The sequence below is a fragment of the Nicotiana tabacum genome, chromosome 11 (genome assembly GCF_000715075.1).
Source record: "Nicotiana tabacum cultivar K326 chromosome 11, ASM71507v2, whole genome shotgun sequence".
Taxonomy (NCBI): domain Eukaryota; kingdom Viridiplantae; phylum Streptophyta; class Magnoliopsida; order Solanales; family Solanaceae; genus Nicotiana; species Nicotiana tabacum.
The window spans coordinates 79,637,385-79,654,741 of NC_134090.1; the positions used below are offsets into that span (position 1 = coordinate 79,637,385).

Here is a 17,357-nt window from a genome sequence, read left to right on the forward strand (position 1 = left end):
TTTTCCTAATTTGAGTTATAGCGGCCTATTTGATAGAGGCCCATTTAATATATTTATATATATGTTCCAGTTGAGGAGGAATTTGCTAAATGAGAGCTTGACCTTATTATGTCGAGGAGAATTGCACCACGTATTTATACTTGTTTATTTTGTTTGTTTACCCTGCCTCATATTTGCTTAACCCTTTACTGTACCTGTTATTATCGGCCCACTAGTAAGTGTCGATATCGACCCCTCGTCACTACTCCTCCAGGGTTAGGCTAGATACTTAATGGGTACATGTTGATTTACGTACTCATACTACACTTGCTGCACATTTTTGTGTAGGTGCATTTATGTCTGGTGCTCCTTTGGATGCGGAGGCGCGAAAGATGCGAGGACTTACCGTGAGCTGCATTTCATGTTATCGCAGCCAGCATAGTCTCCCACAAATTTATTTATATTTTTCTTATCTAATTTGTATCCCGGACAGATGCTGTATTTTATTTTACTTCCTAGTTGATGCAATACACTTGTGATACCGGGTTTTGAGGGTGCTTACGGGTTATTCATTAATGTAGTTGCTAAAATATTTTTATTCACTTTGTAAATTCCATTTTGTACTATGTAATTAAAGAAAATTACAATTTCAAATATTAAAATGAGTAATTAAGATAATCATTTATTGTTGCTTGCGTGACAACGGTGTTAGGCGCCATCACAATCTTTAAATGATTTTGGGTCATGACATATAAATTTTGTGTGAAGTTTGGTATATTACTTATGCAAGCAAATTTTAGATATTTCAAAGACAAATTTCAGACATAGGCTACTGAACTTTGATGTTGGAAAGGCTAAGTAAGTGAACAATATGCACAAGTAATAAATTCCCAAAAGAAAAATAAGAAAAATGAAAGTTAGACTCACTTATTAAAGAACTTATGAAGGAGTTGAAATAGAAAGTTGATGTGTTTAGAGAACCCAAAAGAGCTATAAAAAAATCAATAGCACTTCGATTCGCGATTCAACTATGGATTGGCACGAGTTGAAATAGAACTGACGTGGAATAAATTTATGGCTCGATTTTTTAAAATAAAAATATAACTTGATATTTAACTGAATATAGCATAAATATCAAAGTGCAAACTGGCCACCCTTTGAAATTTTTAAAACTGTCCAATACAAATAATGGCCTTATTATTTTAAAACTAGCTTTTTGGATACGCACGCTGCCGTGTACCCATATTAATGAGTATAAAAAGTTATAAATATTATAAATAAATATAGTTGAGTTATAAAATTAAAAATTATGAAAAATGTGTAAGTTCTTGAAAACGATAAAAGTTGATCCTATTTAGTCAAATAGGTAATAATCTCCCGTATTTATAGTATTTTCTTTATCATGAAATCAAAAAATAAATTTTATTGGTTATCTTTGTTAGTTAATGTAAAGGCAATTAGGAGAATATTGCACCCATAAATTTATTATGATTTTTGATACAAAGTTTATATGCTTTGGCTAACTATATTTTTTGGGAAAGAATTATAGTTATATTACCATAGTAGTGATTTATATAAGATAAAATCTTAATTGATTTTAAAGTTATACCTTCTCTATCCCAATTTATGTGTCTTTTTTCACTTCTAGTGTGTACCAAAAAGAAGAGTTTTAACCAAAATTGCCCCTTAAGTGTAAGGATTAGTTTAACTTCATCCTCTATGTATTATGTTGAGAACTTATAGTCCTTTAACTATGTTAAAACTTGTGCAACTTTGGTACAACTAACAAAATACCCTAAGGAGCTTTTAAAATCCAACCGTAAATTGTAACGGCCCGACTGATCGTTTCGAGTATTGGTATTTCATTCGGTGGTTTGAGGTATTGAATAACTTCATATGATGAATTACGACTAGTGTTCATGGTTGGTTTAGTTCCAAAAAGTTTTCAGAGTGATTTGAAACACTTAGTTCCTAGTTTGGAAACTTAAGTTGAATGAACGAGTTTGACTTTTGTGTATTTGACCTTCGATTAGAGTTTTGATAGTTTCGTTAGGTCCGGATGGTGATTTTAGACTTTGGTGTATATCCGGATTTGACTTCCGGTGTTCCTAGATGATTTTGAGGCGAATTGCCGAAAGTGGAAGTTGGAGAGTTGATAGGTATGACCCATAGTTAACTTTATAGTTATTGATGCTCGTTTAGAATTTCGAGCCTTGGATTAGGTTCGTATGCTATTATGACTTGTGTATAAAATTTGAGGTTATTCCGAGTTGTTTAGGCATGTTCAGTATAAGTTTGGAATTCAGAAATCTAGAATAATTCTTTAAGCTTGAATTGAGGTGTGATTCATGGTTTTAATATTATTTTATGTGATAAGAGGCCTAGAGCAAGTCCGTGATATGTTTTGGGATTGGTTGGTGTGATTAGACGAGGTCTTGGGGGCCTCGGGTGTGTTTCAAATGAGTTTCGGACCATTTCACTCATGTTTGGAGTTGCTGATTTTCTGGTGTTCTGATGTTCATCGCGATCGCGTAAATGTTTATGTGGAGGGTATCTTTTGTTCTTCACATTCGCATTGCATTGGCAGCGATCACAGACTGGTGGGGGCTGAAGCTTCGCGTTCGTGATTGGTTTTCGTGATCGCATTGGTCTATGTCCGGATGGGGGAAGGCAGGTGGCTTAGCTTTCGCATTTGCGGAGGAGTACAACATTCATGTAGGCCTGAGGTCTTGTGGAATGCTATCACATGCGTGTTGCCGCATTCACGTAGTATCTTTTGACAACATCTGTGACTTGTGCTTCGCGATCGCAAAGGGAACCACTTGACAAATATATTAAATAATATATTTTGAGTGTTTGGGTTATTCTATCATATTTTGAGATTGAGAGCTCGGATTTGAACGATTTTGGAGGGGATTTTAACAATTTTGATTGGGGTAAGTATTCTTGATTCAGATTTGGTTATTAATCATAATTCCATCCTTAATTTTAGCATATAAATGATGAATCTGAATGAAAAAATTAGGGATTTTGGCAAACTTTTCTAAAATAAAAATGGGCATTTAATCCCTGATTCGGAGTCGGATTTGGATAAAACTTATATGTTTAGATTCGTATTCGAATAGGTATTCAAAATTTGTGACTTTTGTGGGGTTCCGGGAGGCGAGCCCCATTTGAATTTTTGATTTTTGACAAAGGACTATGATATTACCATTATTTATCATCCGGGAAAGGCCAATGTGGTGGTCGATGCCTTGAATAGGAAGACTAAGAGCATGTGAAGTCTTGCTTATATTCCAGCTGGGGAGCGACCGTTAGCATTGGATGTTCACACTCTGGCAAATCGATTTGTGAGGTTGGATATTTTGGAGCCTAGTTAGGTTCTTGCTTGCATGGTTTCATGGCCTTCTCTATTTGAGCTCATCAAGGCATGTCAGTATGATGATCCCCACTTACTTATTTTGAAGGACACGCTGCAATACAGTAATGCTAAGGAGGTTGCTATTGGAGATGATGGGGGTATTGAGGATGCAGGGTCGGATCTGTGTTCCAAATATGGTTGGGTTGCGAGAGTTGATACTTGAGGAGGCCCATAATTTGCAGTATCCTATTCATTCAGGTACTGCAAAGATGTATCAGTATTTGAGGCAACACTACTGGTGGCAAAGGATGAAGAAAGATATTATTGAGTATGTTGCTTGGTGTTTGAATTGTCAGCAAGTGAAGTACAAACATTAGAGACTCGGTGGTTTGCTACAGAGGCTTGACATTCTGGAGTGGAAGTGGGAGCGTATCACGATGGATTTTGTAGTTGGACTTCCACGGACCTTGGAGAAATATGGCGCAGTATGGGTTATTGTGCACATGCTGACCAAGTCGGCACAATTTATTCTAGTAGGTGGCTCGAATTTATATTCGTGATATTGTCCGCCTTCATGGTATACCCATGTCTATTATCTCGGATCAAGGCACTTAGTTCACATCGTAGTTTTGGAGAGCGGTGCAGCAAGGGTTGGGCACATAGGTAGAGCTAAGTATATCATTTCATCCCAGACGAATGAGCGTTTGAACGCACTATTCAGATCTTAGAGGACATGTTACGTGCTTGTGTCATTGACTTCGGAGGTTCATGGGATCAATTTATTCCGTTAGCAGAGTTCGCCTACAACAACTTCCAGTCGAGTATCCAGATGGCTCCTTATGAGGCCTTACATAGGAGGAGATATCGTTCTCCGGTCGGTTGGTTTGAGCCTAGGGATGCTAGGTTGTTGGGAACTGATTTAGTCCGCAATGCTTTAGAGAAAGTAAAGTTGATCCAGGAGCGACTTTGTACAACATAGTCTAGGCAGAAGAGTTATGTCTATAGAAAGGCTCGAGATATTGCATATATGGTGGGTGAGAAGGTTCTGCTAAGATTTTCTCACATGAAGGGTGTGATAAGATTCGGGAAGAAGGAGAAGTTTAGATCCAGGTATATTGGTCCTTTTGAGGTGCTTGAGTGGGTTAGAGAGGTGGCCTATACTTGCCTTGCCACCTAGTCTATCAGGTGTTCACCTAGTATTTCCATGTTTCGATGCTCTGGAAGTATTATGGTAGTCTTTCACATGTTTTGGACTTCAGCACGGTGCAACTAGACGATGATTTGACTTATGATGTGGAGTCGTTGGTCATTTTGGACTGGTAGGTTCGGAAGTTGCGGTCAAACAATATAGCTTCGGTGAAGGTGCATTGGAGTGGTCAGCCAGTCGGGGAGGCTACTTGGGAGACCGAGTAGGAGATGCAGAGCAGACATCCTCACCTTTTTGAGACTCCAAGTATGATTCTAGATCCGTTCGAGGATGAACATTTATTTAAGAAGGAGAGAATATAACAACCTAACTAGTCGTTTTATGTATTGTAGCCTCGTTCCCCTATTTATTGCCTCTTTTATGTTCATTTGTGACTCTATGACTTGTCGAGGTGGTTAGATTGGTTTTGGGGAAGTTTCGGAGTGAATTGGGACACTTAGTTCCAAGGTTAGAAGCTTAAGTTGAAGGAGTTGCCAGAGTTTGACTTTCGTATAGACAACTGCGGAATATTGTTTTAATAATACCAATAGCTTTGTAGGGTGATTCTGGACTTAGGCCTATGTTCGGATGTTTATTTGGTGGTTCGTAGGTTGATTTGAATCGTTTTGGCAAAGGTTGGAGGTTTGAAAGGTTAAGAAACTTGTCCGAGAGTTGAATTTGTGAATATCGGGTTCAAATTTTAGTTTTGAGGGTTGGAATAGGATCATTGTGTCATTTGAGACTTGTGCGAAAAATTTGAGGTCATTCCGGGTTGGTTTGACGTAATTCAGCATGAGTTTTAGAAGTTGGAAGTTCATTAGTTTCATTAGGCTTGAATTCGAGTGGCAGTTCGTGTTATTTTGTTGTTTCATGTGATTTGAGGTTTCTAGTAGGTTTGTATTGTATTTCAGACTTATTGGTATGGTATGGGGTCCCGGAGGCCTTGGGTGTGTTTCATATTGGTTTCGGCTTGTTTTGGTTTAGGTTGCAATTGTTGAAGTTTTGGAGTTCACATTCAATCGCACCTGCAAGGGATTGGTCGCAGGTGCGAGGCTGCATAAGCGACCTGGTGATCGTAGAAGGGGGCTTGGCTAGAGTTGGAGATGAGTGCGGGTGTGAGGGTATTTCCGCATCTACAAGCCTACAGGTGCGGTCGAGTGAACACAGAAATGGATATGGATAGAGGCTTGGGAGTCCGCAAATGTGGAAGGTAGATCACAGAAGCAGTCCCGCAGGTGCGGAGGTAGAACCACAGGTGTGCATGGTCGGGGAATTAATGAATTTCCGCACCTACGATGTATTTGTCCGCAGGCGCTGCATCGTAGGTGCGACTGGGTGAGTTGCAGATGCGGGATTGCTCGGCTGAACATTTAAACGAGGATTGGTCATTTTTCTTGTCGGAGGCGATTTTTGGGAGGCTTTTTGTTGTAATTGAAGAGGTAAGTAAAGATTATCCAATCTTGATGATAGATATTGATTACCCATTGATTATTACACCTAGTTTATGTGAATTTAGGGTGAAATTTGGGGATTTTATACTATGTTATTAGAGATTGAGATTTGATAATTTGAGGGTCGATTTGTAGATGAAATTAGTATAGATGGACTCGTAATCGAATGGATGTTCGAAATTTATGAGTTTTGTCGAATCCCTAGGTACGATCCCAAGGTTGACTTTTCGATTTTGATTAAATACCTTAGCTTTATTGTGTGGGATTGTTTCCTATAGCTCTTATTGATAATATTAAGTTGCTTTGGCTAGATTTGAGTCGCTCGGAGGACGATTTGCATAGCAAGGGCTTTTTGGAGTGTTGATTTGCGCATTTTGAGATAAGTAACATATCTAAACTTGGATTTAAGAGTAATTATCCTTGGGAACTATGTTATTTGTGATGTGTAGGGGGCGTACAAGCCAAGTGACGGGTGTGTGTGTGTGCACCAGAGCATTCATGATCCGACTGGACTTCGGACTATTATCGGGTTTGTTTATCACGCCTTGTTATATCCGTGTTTTCTCTACTTGTTTGATTATTTGAGCTATGGTTCATGTTAGAAATCATGTTTAGGCTATATGATCAATTGGTTGAGATATAATGGGTTTATTTCTGTTGTTTTGAGCTATCTGTCTTAACTGTAGTTATACACCAAGTCATGATTCTTCATTTCCATACCATATCTCAGTCATTGTACTTTATTTCATTGTTACATCGTGCTGTTGTTGTTTTCCATACGTGATACCGTTTGGGATGAGTAATATGAGATTGTGAGCCCTTTAGACTTGAGAGGTTGGTGAATGAGGTGAGCCTTAGAGCTGTGTTAAAAGTGTTGTTTAGATCGGGTTGCACGCCGCAACAGGACATATTGGTTTTATTGTTATTTGGATTGGATTGCACGCCGCAACAAGCCATATTGGCTTTTGATTAGCACTGGGCAGGATCCGCCCCTCCGTAGTCTGACATGTTAGTAGTAAGCGCAGGCACAATGTTATATACACGTGCTTTGGTGAGGGGCATTGATCTGGCACCCATACAATGCCGAGTGATTGTGTGTATGGGGTGAAGTGGGCATTTGAGTTAGGCACCTTGAGCATGCTGAGAGTGGGAGTACTTGGAGATATCACTATGAACTCAATAACTTGACATGTATATTTGACTTGTAGTCATAAATATGTATTTTCTTCATGCTAGCTAGCAAAAGAAATGTTCTTATCCGTGTTGGGTTGTAACTGTTATACTTAGAAGCATGTATAAATTCCTGTAATATGAACGAGCAGAATATGATAATTCTTTCGAGCTATTTACTGTTACTGTCATCATTATATCCTGCGTTGTTATTGATATTGGTTTCTGACTGTTTCATATGAGCTTTTCACTACTTTTAGCCTACGGTTAGGTTTGTTACTTATGGAGTACATGGGGTCGGTTGTACTCATATTACACTCTACACTTCAAGTGCAGATCCAGGTACCTCCAGACGTGGTGATTGCTAGAGTTCTGTTAGTACTAGTATGTGAGATGACGAGGTAGATGTTATTACGTCCCAAGACCTTAAAGTTCTCTTTCATTAATTTCCTTTGTTACTGCTCTATTGTCTAGACAATTGTATTGAGGAATTAGGTTTGTATTTTGTTATTTAGTAGTGCTCATATACTCGTTGACACAAGATCTTCGGGATGATTGTAGTAGTATTATTATTGTTTTCATCATACATTGATGATATTTCTGTTGTTGAGTTTATTAAACCATATTGTATTCAAATTTGTTATTATTGTGTGACTGTTGGCTTGCCTAGCAAGTAGTTTTAGACATCGTTGCGACTCCGATGGGAGTTGGGTCATGACAAGTTGTTATTAAAGTCCTATCCTGCTTAGGTCTCACGAGTCATGAGCAAGTTCAGTAAAGTCTTGCGGATCAGTATGGAGATGTCTGTACTTATCTTTGAGAGGATGCCAGACTATTAGGAAACTTCACTTTCTTGTATTCTTATCATGCTAATTTGTTATTTTCGAAGTTTGAACCTTAACTCTTCTATTCTCTCACAGATGGTAAGGACACGTGCAATCGGTTCAGGAAGACGGCCACCAGTTCCACCAATTAGGGTCGCGAGAGGCCAGAGCCGTAGTAGAGGCCAAGGTGGGGCTCGCACTACTACTAGGGTAGCACCTATGGAGCCACTAGCTACTCTGACTGAGGAGCAAGTTCCGAATATTGTTGAGCCGGTTGGACCAACTCTAACACCGACAGTACCTATTGTTATTCCTAGTCTTCATGAGGCATTGGCTTAGATTTTGATTGTGTGCACGAGCTTGGCTTAGGCGGTTTCGATCTCAGTTGCACCAGCTACCTCACAGGTTGGGTGAGGTGCCCATACTCTTGCTTACTATACTCCAGAGCAGCTAGCTCTAGGTCATAACATACCATGGGTGTTACAATTTTAGCTGGTTGTTACTGCTTGAGCCGAGGTTGGTCTACCTATGACAGATAAGGAGCATAAGAGGTTGGGTCGATTTGGGAGGCTTAGACCGCCAGAGTTCAGCGGAGAGGAGTCAGCGAATGCTTAAGATTTTCTAGATAGTTGTCAACGGATTCTTCGCACAGCGGGTATCTTAGATACCAGTGGGATTGCATTTACTACTTTTTAGCTGATAGGGGCAACCTACAGATGGTGGCAGGCTTATGAGTTGAGCAGGTATGAGTTGAGCAGGCCCGCTGACGCATCACCACTAACATGGCATGAGTTCTCAGTTCTCTTCTTAGAGAAGTTTGTTCCCCAAACTCGTAGAGAGGAGCTACGTAGAGATTTTGAGTAGTTACGCTAGGGAGATATAACTATGACTTAGTATGAGATGAGATTAGCGAATTTGGCTCATCATGCAGTATGGTTGTTTCCCACTAAGAGAGAGAGAGAGAGAGGACCAAGAGGTTAGTTTGGCTTGAGAGGCTGAGATAGATGCTATGTTTGACTAGGTGGTCAAGATTGCTAGGCGCTTAGAGAAGGTTCCCAGGCTTGAGCAGGAGGGCAAGAGGTTCCGTGGTCCAGGTGGTTTTAATGGTACCTCATTAGGAGGCCAATTACATCCCAGGAAGGGTCATCCTTTTAGGCCCCGGTCAGATGGCTCGAGGTTCCTCATGGTTATTCAGCTAGCCACTGCTCATACAACACTCATCCGGTTCAATCGTCTTTCAGTGCACTCCCAGCTCAAAGCTCATACTGTGCTCCATCTATTCATGGTTCGTCAACACCTCCAATGGGTATTCTGGTTCTCGGGGTCCAGTTTAGGCCCTATAGTCATCCCTAGGTTGAGGTTGCAACGAGTGTGGGAGTTGGGCATGTAAGGAGGTTTTGCCCTCGTTTTATTGGAGGTCTCGTGCAATAGAGAGGTTAGGTTATGACTCTTGCACCAGTTACTACACCACTCGCTTAGACAGCTCGGGGTGGAGGTCATACGGGTCGAGGTCGCCCTAGAGGGGGGAGGGGTCTATCACATGGTAGTCAGGATCGATGCTATGCTTTCCCCACCAGGCTAGAGACAATTGCTTCCGATACTGTGATCACACGTATTGTTTCAATGTGCCATAGGGATGCTTCAGTATTATTTTACCCCGCTTCCATTTATTCACATATGTCATCATAATTTACTCATTATTTGGGTATGCCTCATGATTCCTTAGTTATGCATGTTTATGTATCTATGTCGGTGGGATATTCTATTGTTGTGGACTGCGTATATCGATCATGTCTGGTGACTATTGGGGGTTATGAGACCAGAGTTGTTCTTTTACTGCTTAGCATGGTTGATTTTGACGTGATTTTGTGAATGGATTGGCTATCGCCATATAATGCTATCCTTGATTATCACGCTAAGACTGTGACATTGACGATGTTGGGGGTGCTGAGGTTGGAATGGATTGGCTCCCCGGATCTTGTTCCTAGTAGAGTGATTTCACATTTGAAGGCTTAGTGGATGGTTTTTTTTTGGCAATCCGCTAGGCAAACACCTAAGGCTAGTTTTTTATCAATAAAAGAAAGTAAAAATACAACAATTAGGAAAAGTATAAATAAGGGGGACAATAGCACCGGTATTGTTACCCATATGCCTTGGCTATATAATCACTCCTCTGCGCCTCACATTGCCTTATAATGGCAGCCTCATGTAGAGGATTCATGGTGTAGCTGCCGGCACAGTCTCATGAGGGCATATAATCTCATAGCCGTGTGGATATTTTTCCAAAGGCATAGGACCAAGGCAACACAAACCTGGCTAAACCTTACCTTACTAATCCTATTGAGGCGTAAAAAGCCTCACCTACTAGCATGCATGTAAAAAATAAGAAGTTGAAAGTACCAAATATTCTATGATCATCACAGAGTTTATAACATACTGTATGATGATATTACAAATGATTATACTAATAAAATGATAAAATATAATGTAGTAGTAATTAAAATCTTGTCCCTTCTTTTTCAATCCTGTAACTTCTTCAAGTTGTACCTCTTTGTCTTGTTCATCAACCCTATTCAAAATGTGTTCGAGATTCATCATTTATTTTTTGAACGGTTGGACTTTGTAGATGTATTTTGGATGGCCTGTTTTTGTTTGGCAACTCTCATTGGAAGTCGCCTTACGTTTGCATCTTCATTCACCTTGCCGTCCCAACTTTTATCCCTTGTACGAGACTTCTTACTTTTTCCACTATGCATTGGTGATAAATCCCCTTTTCTTGCTGCCTCTGCCCGACATTGATTTAGAATATCATCTTCCTCACCTTCTTCATATGTATCTCTGCCCACAATCACCGGATTTGGTATGTCTTGATCAAAACCCTGTGGCACCATAGTGTTTCCCTCCTGTGGATTAACCAATGTTGCCTTGTGTCGTGGTTGTTCTACAGTTTGCAATTTGTTCCTGCTTCTACTTGCACGCCCAGTGCTGCCAGCATTATTATATGTAGAATTCACAGGATTTGCACTTACTATTGCATCCAAGAGTCTTCTTTATTCTGCTGAAATAGCTGGAGTGGTTGTGACCATTTGTTGCTGCCCAGCTTCTAGTGTTGGTTATGATTCAGCCCCACAAATAACAGTTGAAGTGGTTGTTAAAATCTGGTGCTTCCTAGTCGAAATTACTCCAGAGTTATTTGCAAATTGCTGCTGCCCGATCGTCTTTGCTCCATGATTGCTTGCCTTCAATTGCTGGTCAGATATTGTATTCAAATGCTGCTGCTGCTGTTCGAAAAATGATGTTGCTGCATTTTGTTCCAGCACATTCTGCAGCTGCCCAGGCCTAATTGTTGCTGTATTTTGCATCAGAGAAGTACTTGTTGTGCTAGCTGCAATTTTTTGCTTTCCAGTTTTTGGCACAAATACTTGTGCTTTTGCATTGAGTTTGTTGCTGGAATTTGCCTTCATGGAGCTGCCAAATTTAGGAACTGATGGTGAGCCTGCTGATAGCACACCTTCGTCTTCACTCTCTTGATCATCCTCTTCACTCGAATTCCCAATATACGCATCACCATAGAGTTCCTCATCATCATACTCGCGTTGATCTGTCCATAGCTTAGATTTGATTGCCATCCCCCTTAAATTTGCCTTGATGTTCCTCCCCAACCTGCTATCGAAAACCCAATGTATAGGCAAATTCTCACTGTGCTGTGCATTTTTTCCAGTGCTGGCGAGTGTGACTATTTGCTTGGACATCATATACTTATTTGGAAATGCTATAGCAGGTTCACCATCTTCATCTGATACAAGAATCCCGAAGGCGTTTGTGTTGGAAACACTGCTAGATGCATTTCGACCAACATCTGTTTTTTGTTGTTTCTGTGAGTCCACCTGCCTTGTAGGTGATTTTCTAAATGTTACCATGTTCCAACCTTCATTTTTTTGCTCGTATTATTACTCCTACCATCATTAGAAATATCCGCAGTTCTAATTTTCAAAATCATACCCTTTTGACCAGCATTTCGATTCCCTGAAAACTGGGCATTCGTATCAACTGCAGAGTTCTGCTTTGCACCTCCATCTGGTGAGTTCATATGTTTAGCCTCATGACCATCCTTTTCTCCTGAAGTAAACGCCCTCACATCTTCATTAGCCTTTCCCTCATAAATTACATCTCTATTAGTCCTATCAGTTATTTTTGTCGCATCAGTTTGTTTCACAGCAGTAGCTGTAAGAGTTGCTTGTTGTTCAGCTTTATCAACTAGTGCAGCATTATGTTTAGCAGCTCCAGAAGTAGCTATTGGAGCTGGCTTCTGCTATTCCTTAACCCCATCCATAGATATTACCATTCTTTATCATCCGGGAAAGGCTTATATGGTGGCCGATGTCTTAAGTAGGAAGGTTAAGAGCATGGGGAGTCTTGCTTTGTCCGCAGGAGCGGAAATCCCTGAGTGTAGTTGAGGCCGCACCTGCAATGGATTTTTCCGCAGGTGCGGAGTCGCAGAAGCGACCCTAGGTGTCCGCAGAAGCGGAATAACTGGGCAGAAAAGGGTTAGAGTTGAGAGTTTATTTCATTTTCCACACTTTGAGTTAGAGAGCTTGATTTTGGGCGATTTTGGAGGGGATTTTCAAGGATTGGATCGGGGTAAGTATTTTTGACTTGGATTTGCTTATTATTCATGAATCCATCATTATTTCTGTCATTTAATTAGTGTTTTGAGTTGCAAGAATTGGATATTTTTGTGAAAACTTCCTAAATTATAAATTGAGGATTTGAAGGACGATTTGAGGTTGGAATTGGATAATTTTAGTATGGTTGAACTTGTATCGTAATGAGTGTTCAGATTTTGCAAATTTTGTTTGGTTCCGAGGTGCAAACCCGGGGTTGACTTTTTGGGTTGACCTTTTGAATTTCTTTAAAACTTGCAACTTTATTATCTGGAATAGTTTCTTATGGTTTGTATTTATGGTATTAAGTTATTTTGGTTAGATTCGAGCCATCCAAAGTTGGATATTCGCGGGAAAGGCTTAATAATGTGTTGATTTATCTTGTTTGAGGTAAGTATCTTGCCTTACTTTGGGGTAGGGGGGAACTACCCCCTTAGGATTTGGGTTGATTGTGCTATTTATATTATGTGAAAGTCGTGTACGCAAGGTGACGAGTGGTTACACAGGCTATATGTGGTATTTGACCGGTTTAGGCTTTTAGACTCTTTCCATGTATTTAATTGAATTGTTATAACATGTCATATCTTTCATTGTTAATATATTTTTTTTACATTTGTTGGTCTACTCATACATGCTTATTTGACGTTGTAGCACTTGTTCTACCTTTTACTTGTTATTTTGCTCTTATATGCTTTAGTTGAAGTTATTGCTTCTCTTATTGTCTTGTTACTTCTTTAATTGTTGAACTACCTTACTTGGAGTTGTTATTTCATGGAATATATTCTTGTTGAGTTATTGCGGTTGAAGTTGTAAAAACAGTTATCACATTGAGGCGAAGTTGTTAATTGTTGAGATATTTTTCTTGTTGAGCTATTTAATTTTGTTTGTTGTTGCTGAGATTTCTGTACACATTGTGATTGAGTGTCACGACCTCAATTTACCTCCGTAGAATGTTGTGATGGCACCTAGTCTTTATGACTAGGTAAGCCTAACGATAACAATATCTGAAAAAATATAAATTAACAAATTACTAAAAACAACTGAATAATAGATAAAAAAACTGCTACAAATATATGTGAATTAAAATATTTTTTACTGCTTTCTCTCTCTACCTTTACTCGTGCTCTCGGTGCATGTTAGCTAAACATACGCCGGTGTGGCCATGGCAGGAGCGAGAGGTCGGGGACGAGGACGACCTAGGAAAATACTTATAGTAGCTTTTGGGATCTCAGTTGGAGCTCGAATTCAAGGAGATGGAACACCTAAGACAACAACAATGGCTTCCCCTATGCAACTGGCTGAGGAGATTAGATCTATGGAGAAAGGATCTACATCAACTACTGGAGGGATACCAAAGAAGATGGGAATGACAGAATCTATAAAGACTAATAAAGAGGTGATACCATAGAGAATTACAGAGGTGAAGGCAGTGCAAGGCAATAAAACAGTAATTCCAGTGAAAACTAATGAAACAATGATTCCATTGCAGAAATCAGCTGAGCGAGCAGAAGAAGCAACAAATCCGATGGGTGCATGGACAAATCTATTCAAAGGGAATAGATCTGCAACTAATGGCATGTCACTATCCTATATCTCACCACAAATTGTTAATGGCCAAACTGTGGTGCAATTGGAAGCGGAGGAAGTAGAACTAGAAGAAGAAAAGTGGAAATATGCTCTAATTGCTTATATCATCAGAGAATCACCTGGGTACAACACTATGAACAGGTATATTAGCCAAAATTGGTTGAATATAGATACACCAAAACTGTATTTGCATGATGAGGGATATTATGTGGTCTGATTCAATTCTATAACTGATATGCATGTTGTTTATTATGCTAAACCATACATCATCAGTAATCGACCCATAATTTTGAAGCCATAAAACAGACTTTGATCTCAGCAAAGAATTTCCTACTGAGATTCCACTGTAGGTCAAATTTCCTAACTTGCCTATGAATTGATGGGGCAGTAAATCATTGAGTATAATAGCAAGTGTATTAGGGACTCTTGTGTTTACAGATGAATGTACCATAAAGCAAACAAGGATATCTTTTACGAGAATGTTGGTGGAAACAAATGTTAGTCATCCACTTCCTGATGAAATTACAGTGATTAATCCAAAAGGGAAGTATTTCCAACAACATGTGACATATGATTGAAAACCTGATTTATGTGGAGTGTCAAATAGTTGGGCACAAATGTAGGGAAAAGGAGAAAGGGGATAATCAAAAAGATGCTCAACATAAAAGAAAGAGGAATAATAAAGTTGTCACACAAGAATGGAGATACAAAGGTCATGTGCAAACAACTCTAACAATTAGAGAGCAAGTAGAGCTAATCAAGGACAACAAGAAACAGAGCCAGCAATTAAATAAGGAGAAGAATACTACCCCTACTAGCAGAATAGAAGAGCAAGCAGAAAAGAGTAGAGGGAAAGCTATTGCAAGTCCAGAATTCAACCTTCAAAATTGTCCCATACTATGTTCTGTGCCAACAAAAGATGATTTTGGAGTTATACATGGAGGTCATAGTGAAGATCAAGGCCTGCCTCTAGATATTAGGAGGGGGGAGGGATCCAAAACTATATAATGAATTGGTTAATTTGGAATGTTAGGGGAATAAATAAGAGGTATAAGCAAAAGGAGCTAAGGAATTATTTGAAAACAAAAAAAAATAAACTAGCAGGACTCGTAGAAACAAGAACAAATGAGCACAATTCAAAGAAGATCAGCAACAAAATAGTAACAAAATGGGAGATGTATGATAACTACCAAACTGCAGTAAATGGTAGAATTTGGTTGGTTTGGGATCCACAATGGTGTGAAGTTAGAATGGTGAGAGCTGAAGCCCAAATATTGCATTGTGAAATCACAAGTAAAATAGGAGATATTAGATGTTATCTTACTATAGTGTATGGTTTTAATACTGTGGAGCACAAGAGAGCATTATGGGAGAACTTGAAAGATGTAGCTGTGGGCATGAACAAACCATGGCTTGTAGCTGGAGATTTTAATGCAGTAATGTACCAAGATGATAGGATGTTTGGCAATCCAATCACTTATACTGAAGTTAAAGAATATTCTGAGTGCATGCATGAACTATTTAGAACAGAAGTCCATTGGAGAGGAGACTATTATACATGGTCAAACAAGCAACAGAATAATGACAGAATATATAGCAGGTTAGATAGGGCCTTTGGTAATCATGAATGGATGATGACATCATAGTGCAATATGATGAGCCTTTCATTTCTGACCACGCACCTATGTTGTTAACAATAGTGTCTTCTAACAGTAGCATCAAAGTTCCTTTCAAATTTTTCAATATATGGGCTTAGCATAAAGAATTCTTGGAGATAGTAGAGAAGGCTTGGCAACAGACATAATCCATAAGTAAGATGAAGAACATATGGATGAAGTTGAAGAGTCTCAGACCAATATTAAGGAGACTGAATAATGAGGAGTTCAAGTCCATTAATCAGAAAATAGAGAAGGCAAGACAGGATCTAAAGATTACTCAAGAACAAATACATCTAAGGAATAATACAGACTGCTTGCAAAAGAAAGAGAGTTAATACAGTCTTTAGGGAAATGGTCATTGATAGAAGAAAGTGCTTTACAACAAAAGGCTAAGGTAAGATGGATTAAGCTAGGGGAATCCAATAATAAATACTTTTCAGCACTGACCAAAGAGAGGACTCAAAGGAAGCAGATAACAGAACTCATATCTCTCACTAATAGGAAGCTTGTTGAACCAGAGGAAATCAGAGAAGAGATAGTAAATTTCTACAAAGGCTTGATGGGATCTACAACTTATATGTTGCCAGCAGTTAACAAGCACACTATGAGGAAATGGCCATGCATCACTCAGCAACAAAGAGTTAGATTATATGCAGAAGTGACAGAAAAAGAGATTTATTATAGACTATACTCAATAGAGAATGACAAGTCACCTGGTGTAGATGGATACAATGCTTACTTTTTCAAAAAAAAGTATGGACTATTGTGAAGGAAGAAGTTACTGTAGCTATTAAGGAGTTCTTCAAAACTGGAAAAATGTATAGGGCAATTAATTGTACAGCTATTACTCTAGTTCCAAAGACTGCTAAGCCAAGTACAGTGAACGAGAATAGACCTATAGCATGATGTATTGTGATATATAAAATGATTGCCAAAATACTAGCCTCCAGATTGCAAGAAGTGGTTCTAGATATCATATGTGAAGCCCAGGCTGGGTTTATCCCAGAGAGGAAAATAGCTGACAACATCTATCTTGCTCATGAGCTAGTTAAAGCTTATACAAGGAAGAATATATCTCCTAGATGCATGATAAAAATTGACTTACAAAAAGCATATGATTCTGTTGAATGGCCTTTTATGAGACAGATGCTTATTGAGCTTGGGTTTCTAGATCAATTTGTTCTTTGAAAAATGAAGTGTGTTCAAACAGTCAACTATATTGTGATGGTTAATGGTGAACTAAGTGAGCCTTTTAATGCAGTTAGAGGACTTAGACAAGGAGATCCAATATCTCCTTTTCTATTTGCAATAGCTATGGAGTATTTAAGTAGGCAGCTTAATGAACTGAAGGAAGATAGGCTATATCAATTTCATCCAAAGTGTGCAAAACTAGGTATTACACACCTTAGTTTTGCAGATGATCACCTGCTTTTTGCCAAAGGAAACCTATCTTCTATTACTACTCTCTATAAGTGTT

General features: G+C 39.1%; 1 protein-coding gene across 1 annotated transcript; it reads left to right on the top strand.

Annotated features, from left to right (window-relative positions):
- The first annotated feature begins 15,397 nt into the window (after positions 1–15,397).
- On the top strand, positions 15,398–16,786 carry LOC142165912 (uncharacterized). Its single transcript, XM_075224300.1, has 3 exons — positions 15,398–15,822; positions 16,190–16,520; positions 16,652–16,786. The coding sequence occupies exons 1-3, from the start codon at positions 15,398–15,400 to the stop codon at positions 16,784–16,786; spliced, it is 891 nt and encodes a 296-aa protein (XP_075080401.1).
- Positions 16,787–17,357: the final 571 nt, after the last annotated feature.